We start from the raw sequence: 15,086 nt of genomic DNA, 5'->3' as shown, positions 1-15,086 counted from the left end.
CTACTATCTAGACGAAATCTGGTGGTAAAACACGCATGTTCTTATGTTATTACATGTCCTATAGTGCCCTCTGTCTGAGGTGCTCCTTTGGACACCAGGTTAGGGGCAGCTCCATGTTATTTTTCTGATGCACTATTTTCTGGACCCTGAAGAAGCTCCAGTCCTCATCACAGAAAGTGATCTACAGCCTCCGGCATCTGCTCCTGACTGTTCTATGGACCGACTTGTTTTATGTCTTGGTTATCTGCATAATTGTATTAAAGGTAGTCTGTCGCCATATACAGCACTTACATGGCTCTGCAGCACACCTATACATGATTCTAATGGTACCTTTGTTATTTTATTTAGACATTCAGAAGCAGGAAAAACGACGTTGATTTCATATGCAAATGAGCACTCGCCAGTGCCCAGGGGCGGTGTTCCGTGTGTGTAGGTGCCCAGGCTGCTGTGCCTTTTTAACCGTTACTCCTCCCCAGCCTCTTCCTTTGCCCGCCCTCCTATTCCCTTGTATCATCGCTAGGTCCGGCCGAGATCCCGCGCCTGTGCACTGCTTCGCTGGGCCGGGGCATGCACACTGCAATGCCCATTTTGGGTACGGCATCAATTCAACTAGTGCGCATGCGCCAGCCGGCGAAGCAGTGCGCAGGTACGGGATCTCGGACGGACCTAGGGATGATACAAGGGAATAGGAGGGCGGGCAAAGGAAGAGGCTGGGGGAGGAGTAACGGTTAAAAAGGCAGGGCAGCCTGGGCACCTAGACACGGAACACCGCCCCTGGGCACTTGCGAGTGCTCATTTGCATATGAAATAAATGTCGTTTTTCCTGCTTCGGGATGTCTAAAGAAAAGAACAAAGGTACCATTAGAATCCTGTATAGGTGTGCTACAGCGCCATGTAAGTGCTGTATATGGCCATATAGTGGTGACAGACTCCCTTTAAATACTCATGTTCTATTTGGGTACTTTCACACTAGCGTTTTTCTTTTCCGGCATAGAGTTCCGTCACAGGGGTTCTATACTGGAAAAGAACTGATCAGTTTTATCCCCATGCATTCTGAATGGAGAGTAATCCGTTCAGTTTGCATCAGGATGTCTTCAGTTCAGTCGTTTTGACTGATCAGGCAAAAGATAAAACCGTAGCATGCTACGGTTTTCTCTCCGGCGAAAAAAACTGAAGACTTGCCTGAACGCTGGATCCAGCATTATTTCCCATAGGAATGTATTGGCGCCGGATCAGAATACTGGAATGCCGGATCCGTCGTTCTGGCATGCGCATGCGCAGATCGGTAAAAATGTACAAGACGGATCCGTCGGTCCGCATGACAAGCGGAGAGACTGATCCGTCCTTGCAATGCATTTGTGAGACGGATCCACATCCGGATCCGTCTCAAAATGCTTTCTGTCAGCGGCAGATCGGCGGATCCGACGACGGAACTGCCCGCCGGATCACACTGCCGCAAGTGTGAAAGTAGCCTTACCTTGGGATGACATTTTGAGTCTTTGGAACCAATTTATAAGTTTTCCATGCACACGAACGTATTTTCTTTCCGCTTCCATTCTCTTTTTTTTTTTTTTTTTTGCGGACCGTATGCGGAACCATTCACTTCAATGGGTCTGCAAAAACAACGTAAGGTACTCTGTATTTCCGTTCCGCAAAAAAGTAGTGCATGTCCTATTATTCTCCACAAATCGTGGTCTGAGGCCCCATTCAAGTCAATAGGTCTGCAAAAAATACGTGACGCACGCATGTCATCCGTATTTCGCGGATCTATGCTGTAGAAATGCTATGCCCAGCCCATATTGCTCATGTGTTTGGTGATTAATAAGTTACTGTTTCCGATCCGCAAAAAACGGATTGCATACAGAAACCATACGGATATGTTTTGTGAAATAATGGAACAGAAGAGGACTTAAATCAGAGAAAAAAAAGACTCAGATACGGAACAACGGATCTGTGAAAAACGGACCGCAAAACAGCAACGGTCGTGTGCATGAGCCCCTATGGACTCAAGTTACAATGGTTTCAACATACAATGGTCGTCCCAGAACCAATTAATATTGTAAAGTGAGCTATCTGTATATCGTAGATTCTTACTTTGCACCACAAACCTTCAATTGGAGTCAAGCTTTATATACTGCGACTTCACTCTGCTTACGCCAGGTCTAAAATTGTAGGCTTGCCGTCGGCGGGGAGGGAACGGGGCGGCAGGCCCATCTCATTCACCATTTTCTACACCTGTTTTAGGAGTAGAATAAGGTTTAAATGTCAGACAGCTCGGAAGCGGTCTTATACTTAGAACTGGCACTGGATGCGCCAAAGTCATGGAGAGGCCTGCACCTTTTTATAACTTCGGCGGATCCACCTCCAGTTTAGGGCTTCATTAAGTCTAAAACACTGGTCTTTTTTTCTTTCTTTTTTCTTTTTTTTTTTCTTTCTTTCTCAGCTCCATTGGGACAGAAATGTTATCTGTTGGCTGCTGCTTAGCTACGGTGCCTACAGGGAGTCCGAAGTAGTCTGGAAAGAAAACCCCACTCATTATTAGCTTTTTTTTTTTGCTTATTGCTTATTTTATTACTTATTTGATAATAACATGCATAACTCATACCCGCCATTTCACATCCCCTGACCCACTAGAAACATAAGAGGAGTTTATGGGAATAAATGTATCTTTAAAGGGCTTCTGTCACCAGTTTCATAGCATTAAAACAGGCTGACCTTAGACCTGTGAGCTTGTCAGCAGAACTGTTCTGTCTGGGTCCCATCCCGATATATCTCTCATTTCAGTGAGAAAAGAAGTGTTACTCTATGCAAATGAGCCTCTAGGAGCAAATAACCATTGCGCCTGAAATGCGCCTAATTTAGGCATATTTAAGCTTGGTAAATGACCCCCATTATTTCTAAAGTGGAGCTTACATGGTTTTAAGAAAGACTATCAGCAGTTTTGAGGCCTCAGAACTGCTGATAGCCCTCTATAGATGATGTGCTGCTCTCACCTGCGGATTGTCCGCACATAAACCAGAACGTGTGCATTCACCCTCACACGTGGTGGGTTAAGCCGCGGATTTTCCAAAGCACATTTGCGTGCAGAAAATCTGCGGCATTTACAGTGTCGGTAACATGGGTGAGATTTAAAAGCCTTTTACTATTGACGGATTGGAATGTCATTTTAGGTAATTGCTATGTGCAGTAAATGTGTTCTTCAGAGGGCATCAGGCCATTGCAAAAATAATATAAAAATTTGTGTTAAGCGCGAACAGCCGCCAGTCTGTTACAGGATGGGAGCAGCTGTACAAGGGCACTTCAGTCTTTGTATCTGATGTGCTGTGTAATTCATTAACTAAGTGTAACCAGTATTTACTGGAAATCTTTTTGATCCTGGTGGAGTAATGTTCTTTATGTCTTTAAATGCAAATTTCACGTGTAGAGAGGAGTAAATGCATATGCATATCTTGGTATTACTAGAGAGGGTCAAAATGATTAGGTTAAATAATAGACTTGCCGACTTCTAGCTTCAAATGTGGTGATTTTTCTTTCGCCATCTCCAGCAATAAACAAAACATATATGTGGATGGCTGGGTGTGCGCCTTTTGGTCCAACTCGCCTCAATATGAAGTCCAAAAAAACCAGAGAGAGAGGTAGCACTCCAAAGTGATACCGAACCAGTGTAGCCTTTAATCCATATGCAACGTTTCGGCTAAAGAACCTTTTTGAAGCATGCTCGCTTAGGGCAGGGTGTTGAATCGCCTTAAAGGGGTTATCTCGGAAATAATAATAATGCCCGATCCTCAGGATAGTACTACGCAAAAATCCGCAGCACTCTTCCGTTTGTGCAAAATTTCAAATTGGTTTATTTTAGCAGCATAGTGACAGCGACGTTTCGACCATCTTTGGTCTTTATCAAGCAGTGATCCTCAGAATAGGTCATCATTAGCTTACCAGTGGGGGTCCAAGTCCCAGCACCCCCGCCGATCTGGTGTTTCAGGGGGCCACTGTGTTCACTGGAGTTCTTGTGAGTGATGCAGGCTCCAGACAGCTTTCCAAGCACAGCGCCATACATCATATAGTGGCAGTGCTTGCTATTGCAGCTCAGCCCTATTGACTTGAATGGGGCTGAGGTGCAACTAGGCCATGTGACCGATGTACGGTGATGTCACCTTGCCTAGAAAGAGGCTGCGGCACTCAAGGACTCTTCTAACGGCTGATCGGCATAGGTCCCAGGTGTCGCACCCCCCAGATCTTATCTATATACTGAGGACCTATCCTGAGGCAAGTCATAAATATAGTTTCCTGCATAACCCCTTTAAAGAGACCAGTCCTGTATGGAGACTTACTAGAAGTCCTCCATGATATGGAGACTTATTGGCAATGTTCCATAGAAAAACTAATATGCAAGGAGGTATCTTCCAAGGAAGAGAACCATCTCGCCAGCGCCACCTTGTGGAAGTGACTCCTTATGCATAAATATCTGACTTTCCAGCAAGCTTTGGGATCTGACAAGGAATATAGCCAAGCCAGATATCCATCCATAGACAGCTGTTTCAGGGTGCTTGCCCCTCATCAAGAGTAGGATTCTGGCTAACTGAGTGTGATGCCTTGAAAGGCGCTTAGACAGTGTGCTGAATCTCCTTAGAGATCAGTCCTGAATGGAGACTTACTGAAAGCACTCCATGGTATGGAGTTCTCTTTCTTGGGTGATACCTTTTTGCATGCTTGTAAAAGGCTCCAAAACATTGCGTATAGATTAAAAACTACACCGGTTCTGCGTAAATCCAGAGTGCCGCCTCTCTCTCTGTTTTAATAATGATCATTATTTATATAGGTGCTTGTTTTGTACAATGGTCCAGCCATCTTGGGAAAATAGGGGAGTAGATATAAATCTGCATGAGCCAGTCACCAGCTGAGAATAGCGGTTGAGAATAGATTGGAGAGGGAAGAGTCTGGTGATGGGGAGGCCAATTAATAGTGAGTTACAATAACCGAGGCGGGAATGGATCAGGGAGACAATGAGAGTTTTTGTTGTTTCCATAGTGAGAAAGGGTTGGATTCTAGAGATGTTTTTGAAGTGCAGGCGACATGGGCGGACAAGAGGCTGAATATAGGGGGCCAAGGAGAGATCAGTGTCAAACGTGACACAGACAGTGGGTGTGCTGCCTAGGAATAATGATGGTGTCGGACACAGAGAGGGAGATATCAGGTTTTGGTAGGTGAGTAGATGGAGAGAACACAAGAAGTTTAGTTTTCAAAAGATTCAAGAGATTTTTCAAAAGATTCAGGGAAGAGGTGAGGGCCTAGGACTGAACCCTGAGGAACCCCAACATTGAGAGCAGAAGAAGTGGAGCCAGCGAATGATACACTGAAAGAGCAGTCAGAGATATCAAGAAAACCAGGAGAGGGCAGTGTCATTTAGCTTCATAGACTGGAGCATGGTGAGTAGGAGATGGTGGTCTACAGAGTCAAAAGCTGCAGACAGGTCAAGAAGAATGAGCAGAAAGTATTCACCTTTGGGGTTTGCTGTCAGGAGGTCATTTGTCACTTTGGTGAGGGCAGTTTCTGTCGAATGTAGGGTGCTGAAACCAGATTGTAATGGATCAAGGAGAGAGTGAGCAGAGAGATAGCGGATGAGGCGAGAGTAGACCAAATGCTCCGGGAACTTAGAGATAAAGGGAAGATTGGAGACTGGTCTGTAGTTGTGCAGGATGGGTCAAGAGATAATTTTTTAAATAATGGAGTAACGATAGAGTATTTGAAAGGGGAGGGGAGGATACCAGAAGAGAGAGAGATTTTGTTGATCTGCAGCATAAAATTATTTATTGAATGTTGAATTGCAAAGTTCTTAGAAGGAACATTTGGATGAAAAGTAATAAATCCTCAGGAAAGTAAAATAGAAGCTATCGTTCCTGAAATTTGACGTGTAGCACATGTGCCCTTAAGCCACGGTTATAATGTCACAGACAGTCAGTGCTGAACAAACTTTCTGCCTCTCGTTGATTCACCTTCTCCATCTGCCAAAAATATCTGAGTGTTGAGAATGCTCTATAGGGATTTGAAGAGTAAAATGTAGTCCGAGCACGTTTCATTGAAATGGGTTTCGTTCCAGGTGACGTCAGCCTTGCAGACGGAGAAGGGGAAGCTGAATGGCTTTGATGAGAAGTTGTATCTATCTTCCAAGTTTCTAAAGGCTGGAGAAGATCCTTACCGGCAGCATGCCTTCAACCAGCTGGAGAGTGACAAGCTGAGCAGTGACAGGCCCATTCGGGACACAAGACATTACAGGTAGGAGAGATGTGTGGGAACATGGGTAAAACCAGATGTTTTATGGGGAGAATAGATCAGGCTGGACCCTGCTTGCCTGGCTGTGTGCCAAACAGCTGTGGAGATTATATTCACTGTACTTACCCAGGGTACAGTTTTGGAGGGGGAGGGGAGGGTTTTGTCACGAAACATTCAGCATTTTTCAAACTAAGACCTGGTTCTGAATACAGTACTTTTGTAATTGCATGTAATTAAGCATTCTATATATTCAATAAAATGTATCCGTATAGCGCCACCTGCTGTTTGTTCTTTTCCTTATTTTTTGGTTTATCACGGAGCTGGTCAAACGCGCTCAGTTTAAGGGTACTTTCACACTTACGTTGTTAATTTTGTTATTCAGATCCGGAAGAGGATCTCAATACCGGAATACGTTTTGATTTTGCACATCAGGATGCATCCGTTCCGTTAGGATGAGGTTGTGTGTAATCAAAACGGGAAAAAAAACGATTTATCATTAAATACATTGAAAGTCAATGGGTGACTGGTCTGTTTTTTTAGGCTCCATAAAAAAACGGATCTGTCACCATTGACTTACATTGTCTTCAGTGCCAGGTCCGTTTTTGTTTTTTATGACCCACCCCCTGAGCTGCCAGGCTGAAGATAATCTAGCAGAATAATTGGAGCAATGAATGGGGAGATCTCTGGATCCATGTGAGGTTCAGGCAGGGCCGGCTCCAGGTTCATGTGGGCCCTTGGGCGATAAATCCCAGTGGGCCCCCGTGAGGCATTTTTTTACATTGACATGTCCCCCTGTGGCTCCCACACGGTATAATGACCCCCAGTGACCCCTATACAGTATAATGACTACTAGTGGCCCTTCACACAGTATAATGACTACTAGTGGCCCTTCACACAGTATAATGACTACTAGTGGCCCTTCACACAGTATAATGAACCCCCAATTCCCCCCCCCCCCCGTATTATGACCACCTGTGGCCCTGCATTCAGAATAATAACCCCCAGTCGCCCCCATTCAGAATAATGACCCCCAGTAGCCCCCACACTGGGGGAATACTGTATGGAGGGGGCTCTGGGGGTCATTATACTAAATGGGGGACACTGAGGGTCATTATACTATGTAAAGGGCCCTCACAGTATAATGACCCCACAGCAACACTCCATGCAGAATAATGACCCCTAGTCGCCACCACACTGGGGGTTATACTGTATGGAGGGGGCACGAGGGGTTATTATATTTAATGGGGGCTCTGGTGGTCATTATGCTAAATGGAGGGTCAATGGGGATCGTTATACTAAATGGGGGGCACTGGGAGTCATTATACTGTGTAAGGGGCCCTCACAGTATGATGAATGACCCCCCCAGTGGCCCCCTCACATACCTATCATTGCAGGGGAGCTGGTCGTCCTGTCCATCACTAACCGCAGCTCCCTGCGCTCCTTCTCTCCTCCGGCCCACTGCAGCAGTGAGCCAGGCCTGGAGCAGAGAAGGAGATGTGCAGTGATGTAGCTGGAACTGACTGGGCCCCACAGCAAATTTTAGTACGCCCCCCTCCTCCCCAATGTGTGTTCACATCACGTTTTTCCTATCGGTTTGATGTATACAAATGTGCAGCACTCCACGTTTTTGTATCCTGCAGAGTCAAGTAAAAAATGCATACGTTAACGTATATGGTTTTTTACAATGGAACTGTATGGTGACCGGACGCCACTGTACGGCATCAGTCTGAGGCATCTGGTAACGCATACATTTTTGGTATACATTAAATGGATGGCACAAATGGGATGTGAACCCAGCCCTAGTGTCAGAATAAGCCCCAGTACACAGCAGAGCAGCGTGGCGGAGAGGGGAGGCCGCCATGTACTGACAGAGCGCTACCTGGTCCTGCTGGTCAGGGATGAGGACTGTGCTTCCCAAGGATCATTTTCTACTGGGAAATACAGTGCACAATATAATACACTAGAATCCATATAATATAAAGATATTAGCCCTACCCCCAAATAATAATACAATTAGGGGGTCATTTATTACATAGAAATACGTCTGTTAGGCTACTTTCACACTTGCGTTCGGGGCTCCGCTTGTGAGTTCCGTTTGAAGGCTCTCACAAGCGGCCCCGAACGGATTCGTCCGGCCCTAATGCATTCTGAGTGGATGCGGATCCGCTCAGAATGCATCAGTCTGGCACAGTCTGTCCTCCGCTCCGCTCAGCAGGCGGACACCTGAACGCTGCTTGCAGCGTTCGGGTGTCCGCCTGGCCGTGCGGAGGCGCGCGGATCCATCCAGACTTACAATGTAAGTCAATGGGGACGGATCCGTTTGAAGTTGACACAATATGGCTCAATTTTCAAACGGATCCGTCCCCCATTGACTTTCAATGTAAAGTCTAAACGGATCCGTTTGCATTATCATGCAAACGTATACGTTCTGAACGGATGTAAGCGTTTGCATTATAGGTGCGGATCCGTCTGTGCAGATACCAGACGAATCCGCACCTAAACGCAGGTGTGAAAGTAGCCTTAGGCTACTTTCACACTAGCGTTCGGGCGGATCCGTTCTGAACGGATCCGATCATATTAATGCAGACGGAGGCTCCGTTCAGAACGGATCCGTCTGCATTAAATTGGCAAAAAAAAAGCTAAGTGTGAAATTAGCCTGAGCAGATCCGTCCAGACTTTTACATTGAAAGTCAATGGGGGACGGATCCGCTTGAAGATTGAGCCATATTGTGGCATCTTCAAACGGATCCGTCCCTATTGACTTACATTGTAAGTCTGGACGGATCCGCATGCCTCCGCACGGTCAGGCGGACACCCGAACGCTGCAAGCAGCGTTCAGGTGTCCGCCTGCTGAGCGGAGCGGAGGCTGAACGCCGCCAGACTGATGCAGTCTGAGCGGATCCGCATCCATTCAGACTGCATCAGGGCTGGACGGATCCGTTCGGGTCCGCTCGTGAGCCCCTTCAAACGGAGCTCACGAGCGGACAGCCGAACGCTAGTGTGAAACTAGACTTAGGCGTATTTCTGACACAGATTGTGGCACAAAGGTCCTTAGCACCGCAATCTGTATCTTTTCCCGCTCATGCCAGGTCTAAAAAAGGATGGCGTGGGCAGGGAAAGGGATACAGTTATGGCCATGCAGTTATTGGATACCACCGCCATATAGTGATAACACCGCCATACAATGATAAAACCACCATACAGTGACCGGATAAAAGGGTATAAGAGGGCACAGTACAGGGAATGACTATGGGCACTGCACAGGGTGTGGTAAGAGGGCACAATGCAGGGTATAAGTGGGCACAGTACGGGGTGGGGGGCACAGTCACATGACCCTGTGACGTTAGAAGGTCCTTATGGTGAATGCTGTTCAGATGCCACCATAATGAGAGGCAGAGGAGTGAGACAGGGGCCCTGGGTGGACAGGAGGGGTGGACACCGCAAGTAGGGGGAAGGGGCTCTGAGGGGGATTCATACAAGTAGTGGCAGGAGGTCTGTGCAGGGCAGCAACAGGAGATAGGAGGGTGAAACAGGAGCTGTGGATACATGAGGGAGGAAAGGAGACAGCAGGGGCCCCATGAGGATGAGATAGGACAGGATATGGGGGGGGGGGGCAGGTGTCATGGGGGCAAACTGCTTAATGAAACAGTAACACAACTAAATAGAATGAAGCAGCAGCCGATCGAAGAGACCCCCCCTTCTGTCCCAAGAGACATTCACAGTGCAGACTGCAGACTCACTCACAGACTGTCTTCAGCTCCAGCCCTCGGTCTCTCTCCTCAGGCAGCGTGTGTCCTGTGTAGAGGGGGCGTGTCTGAGTCTCTGCGCTCAGGGGGCGTGTCTGAGTCTCTGCAGCTCAGAGGGCCCCACCAAAGGGGTACTGCGTAAGTGAAGTGACAGCAGTGAGAGCTCCCATCTGTATTGATGGAAGTGCTCATAGCAGCTCAGTGGGCCCCCCCAGGAGCATTGGGCCCCGGCACTTGCCCGGGGATGCCGGGTTATGACGCCGGCCCTGGGTTCAGGGCTGGTTCTAGCTTTGTTAGAAATAGATTGTGACGTGCTATAATGAATGTGTTGAAGACATAATGCATATCCATAAGTGGATAGAGATATGACTAAAGAACGCACTAATGTATTTGTGAGCCGTTGCGTCACAGTCTAGTAATGCACGGTTATCAGTATGAGTAGCCCTCAGTTTACATATTCCTACATGAATCACCGTCTGGGCCCCTTTGTCAAGTATCCATCCAATCTATCCCACGCTCCTGCCCGCAGCAGTACAGACCAGGCCGGTCTCTATTATGTGGCTCTATTAGAACAGTTTCAGCAAACCACATCGGACTTCAAAATGGTAAAGAATTAAAGGGGTTGTCTCACTAAAGCAAATGGCATTTATCATGTAGAGAAAGTTAAAGGGGTTTTCAGGGATTTTGATGACCTATCCTATCCTCAGGGTCCGACACCCGGGACCTCCGCCAATCAGCTGTTAGCGAAGGCACTGGCACTCCTCTGAGTGCTGCGGCCTTCTCCATGCTCGCCAAGCACAGCGCTGTACTTGGTATCGCGCTCTGCCGCATTAACTTCAATGCAGCTGAGCACAATACGAAGCATAGCCGCTATACAATGTACGGCGCTGTTTGTATAAACGCAGAAAAGGCCGTGGCACTGACAATCCTGATATTATAGTGAGTAGTAATCTTCAGAGCTGCATTACCAATTCTCTTAAAGGGGTTGTCCGGGTTCAGAGCTGAACCCGGACATACCCTTATTTTCACCCCGGCAGCCCTCATGAGCCGGGCATCGGAGCATCTCATGCTCCGATGCGCTCCCGTGCCCTGCGCTAGATCGCGCAGGGCACAGGCTCTTGTGTTTACAATAACACACTGCCGGGCGGTAACTTCCGCCCAGCAGTGTGTTCGGTGACGTCACCGGCTCTGAGGGGCGGGCTTTAGCTCTGCCCTAGCCGTTTTACTGGCTAGGGCAGAGCCAAATCCCGCCCATCAGTGCCGGTGACGTCACCGGGGTTCCTGTCAGCCCCATGGAGAGCGCCGGTACGTCACCGGAACTCAGAAAAATGCCTTTGCCCTGCGCGATTTAGCGCAGGGCAAAGGAGAGCATCGGAGCATGAACTGCTCCGATGCTCATGTCAGGGGGGCTGCCGGGGTGAAAATGGAGGGATGTCCAGGTTCAGCTCTGAACCTGGACAACCCCTTTAAGTTACCCATCAGGGCCCTTGCTCTGGTAGTTGTAAATGGTGCTCAAAGGTGGGCGAACCTTCTATGCTTACAAAATTATCAAAATAGGACATGACTTGGAATATAAAGAGGTTGTGCCAAGTATGAACATTATTACCTATCTACAGGATAGGTAATAACTAACTGATAAGTCGGGGTTCAAATGCTGGGACCCCCAACAGTCCTAAGAATGGGTCCCATATTGCTGTCCTGAAATAGTGGCAGGCCCTGCGTGTGCCCTACTGCTCCACTCATTCAATATGGGACTGCTGGAGATCCACAAAAAAAAAGGCATACAGACCAAAAATACAGTTGTGTGCATGGTGTTTTAGACAGGGGCATAGCTATAGGGGGTGCAGAGGTAGCAGTCGCTACCGGGCCCAGGAGCCTGAGGGGCCCCAAAAACCCTTGTTCCACATGAGAAGACACCTGTTTTATAGAAGGTGCATGCTGGTCCAGTTACACCTCTGGTTGGAGGGAAGGTATTAGGTCAAGAATTTGGCATGGGGGGGGGGGGGGGGGTGCAGTTTCAATTTTTGCCTCAGGCAGCAGGAAGGCTATGTGCTTCCCTGGCCACAAGGCAATGATGGAAGGGGGGCCCAAGCTGAACTATTGCACCGGGGCCCATGAACCTTTAGCTACGCCCCTGGTCTTAGACTTTGCTCACACAATGTAACAAAAACAGTTTTGTGAAATTGCAGCAGCTTTTCCGCACCATTTTGTCCTCCAACCATCAACTATTATGGGTACTAAAAGTTACATTTGGGTAATACTGACCTAGAGGATCGGTATAATTCCTTCTGTTTTGATTTTTATACTCATAAGTGGCGGGTTTGCTGCAGAAATATCTGCAACTAAAAAATCCATTCCATACAAGTGATTTGGGTTATTCTTGCAGAATGTGCATGGATTTGTGCAAACCCAGTTTACCGCACGGGAACATAACATAAGAGTGCTATTACACATAGTGGCTCCTTCCTGGGTGAGGTATGGCTGCGACACAGCTAAAAAATGCAACGGTATGAGGTTTTACTGCAGCTTGGAGTGGCTTAAAATAAATCATTAAAGGGGTTGTCCCACAAAAAATATTCTATAGTTTTCAAACCAGCACCTGGATCTGAATACTTTTGTAATTGCATGTAATTCATTTTTTTTTTTTTATAGCCACCGAGTTATTCAATAAAATGTACATGTATAGCGCCACCTGCTGGCTGCACATGGCCGCACATGCTCAGTTTCATACTTCAACTGCCTCCTGAGCTGTGATAGGGAGAGCATGGACACGCCCCCTTAGCTACAGCAGAAAAGCCACGCCCCCTGAGGTGTCAGCTTGATATAAATCTAGCAGAGCAGTGAATGGGGAGATCTCTGGATCCATGTGAGGTACAGGGCTGGTTCTAGCTTTGTTAGAAAGATATTTTCATGTACTGTAGGATGTGTGGATTTTATTTTTTTACATTAATTATGGGATAAACCCTTTAATTTAGATCGCGCAGAGCAAGGTCTCTTTTGTTTTCAATAACACACTGCCGGGCGGAAACTTCCGCCCAGCAGTGTGTTCGGGGACGTCACCGACTCTGATAGGCAGGCTTTAGCGCTGCCCTAGCCGTTTTACTGGCTAGGGCAGCGCTAAAGCCCGCCCATCAGTGCTGCCGGTGATGTCACCGGGCTTCCTTGGCAGCCCCATGGAGAACCCGGTACGTCACCAGAACTCCTAAAAATGCCTTTGCCCTGCGCGATTTAGCACAAGGCAAAGAAGAGCATCGGAGGGGTGTCTGTCGGGGTGAACATGGAGGCATGTCCGGGTTAAGCTCTGAACCCGGACAACCCCTTTAATTGGATAATTTAATTTTCCAAAGGAGCTGTGAAAAATGAAAGGTGGACTGATTGGTTTCTATGGGAAGCTAAACCAGTTTCAGAAAGGAAACATGCGCCAGATTTGGAGCGGCAGCATGATGACATCACTACAGCTAGGAGATGGAGAGAAGAAGCGGAGGGGCGAGCGGGGCTCACTGTTGATGGGGCTCCAGCATGGACAAGTACAGCCCCTTTGGCCTTTTTTACCTAATTAGCATAATGCATTAAATACCTGTTTTTGGGGGGATAGAGAAAATTGATTTAGACATAAAAGTATATTTACAAGTGCTATAGCAGAGCTACACCGCCATCCAAACAGTCCAGGGTGGTGACAGATTCCCTTTAACATTTGCATGTCATTTCATAATAAATAATAGACGTTGGAGATCATACATTATTTTCTCGAAGTTATATTCTGGATTGTGTTTCTTCCTAGGTGCACCTCTGTACATTACGACAGTGACCTCCCCTCCACTAGTGTCATCATTACTTTTCATAATGAAGCGCGTTCTACTCTGCTCCGAACTATTAAAAGGTTGGTACTGATTCTGGATAATTTACTGATGTCCTGTGAGGACGATGGTGACGATGTCTGGCCTATGTTGTGCCATAACCTCCAGAGCTCAGCTGATCATATTGGGCTGGGGGTGGTGACTGCAACTCATTGGTATCCACTGGTCTATTTAATGGACACTGACACTCCGCTAGAGCCGAGAGGCTTGACTCTGGTGAATGCCAGCTTAGTAGGCGCTAGTAGCGTAAATTAAGAGGACCTCTCTACAGGACAGCAGAATTTGCTTTATAACTGTTGAACGGCTGCGATATTTGAGACTCATTTTATGAGTACGTGTCAGTAAAGCCCTAATACACACATGCGACTTCATATAATAAGCAGTGGGATACATGTACTACACATGACGTTGGTACTGGTTACTGGTCCGCTGACTTTCCAACCTATGTCACAGGATCATTCTTTCCCTTTCAGACACAGCGGTGGATTTTAATTGGCCACAGTAGCCGTTTTATTATTTACATCCATACAGATTATGAACAATAACGACGAAGGAAGGTCCTCGAAGCCTAAAATAATTAAATCCCATAAGGGGAACTCCACCTTGCCTCCAGCCGTTAAACACCAGCTCGGAGGCACCACCTGATGGACCCCTTATTACCAAGGGAGTCCAGTCCCAGTCCTCCCATCCTCAGAAACCTGGCAACTTTGAGGACCTCCTACCGCCACAGCTGCTGCAACAACACCAATCCCGATTCCCCAAATCCCCCCCCCCCCCCCCCCGACGACTTGCCTTCACCTTACACGAACAGGATCAACGACATAATAAACCACCAAAACAAGAAAGGGTTTGGCGGGGGTTTGTTGCCTCCCCCTTTTAAAGTCCGTCCCCCCCCCATTTTACTAACACCCATGATGGATTATCCTCAGGATTGGTCATCAATATCAGTTCTGTGGTGGCCCTACTCCTGGCACCCCCACCAGTGACGTCACCATACATTCATCATGTGGCCTTGGTGCAGCTCCAATAGACAGCAGCTTGATAAGCTATGAGCACCACAGCTTCCTCAAACAGCTGATTGGTGGGGGTGCCAGGAGTCGGAGTGCCACAGATCTGGTATTGATGACCTATCCTGACCATTTTTGTTTGGTAGGTTCCTGCCAATGAGCTGATCATAGAGTGTCCCACAGTTAGGACCCTAAGCAATCTGCTG

At 47.4% G+C, this 15,086-nt stretch overlaps 1 protein-coding gene across 1 annotated transcript in view; it reads left to right on the top strand.

Moving 5' to 3' along the window:
• GALNT16 (polypeptide N-acetylgalactosaminyltransferase 16) overlaps positions 1-15,086 on the top strand; it is a 154,961-nt gene that overhangs the window by 81,861 nt on the left and 58,014 nt on the right. The window contains exons 2-3 of the mRNA XM_044271833.1: positions 6,098-6,273; positions 13,798-13,896. Of these exons, the coding sequence (XP_044127768.1) occupies positions 6,098-6,273; positions 13,798-13,896 (275 nt within the window). The remainder of the gene's footprint in view (positions 1-6,097; positions 6,274-13,797; positions 13,897-15,086) is intronic.

The sequence above is a fragment of the Bufo gargarizans genome, chromosome 11, assembly GCF_014858855.1.
Source record: "Bufo gargarizans isolate SCDJY-AF-19 chromosome 11, ASM1485885v1, whole genome shotgun sequence".
NCBI classification, from domain to species: Eukaryota; Metazoa; Chordata; class Amphibia; order Anura; family Bufonidae; genus Bufo; species Bufo gargarizans.
The sequence above is the reverse complement of the archived record's forward strand: the minus strand, read 5'-3'. Positions and strand labels throughout refer to the sequence as shown.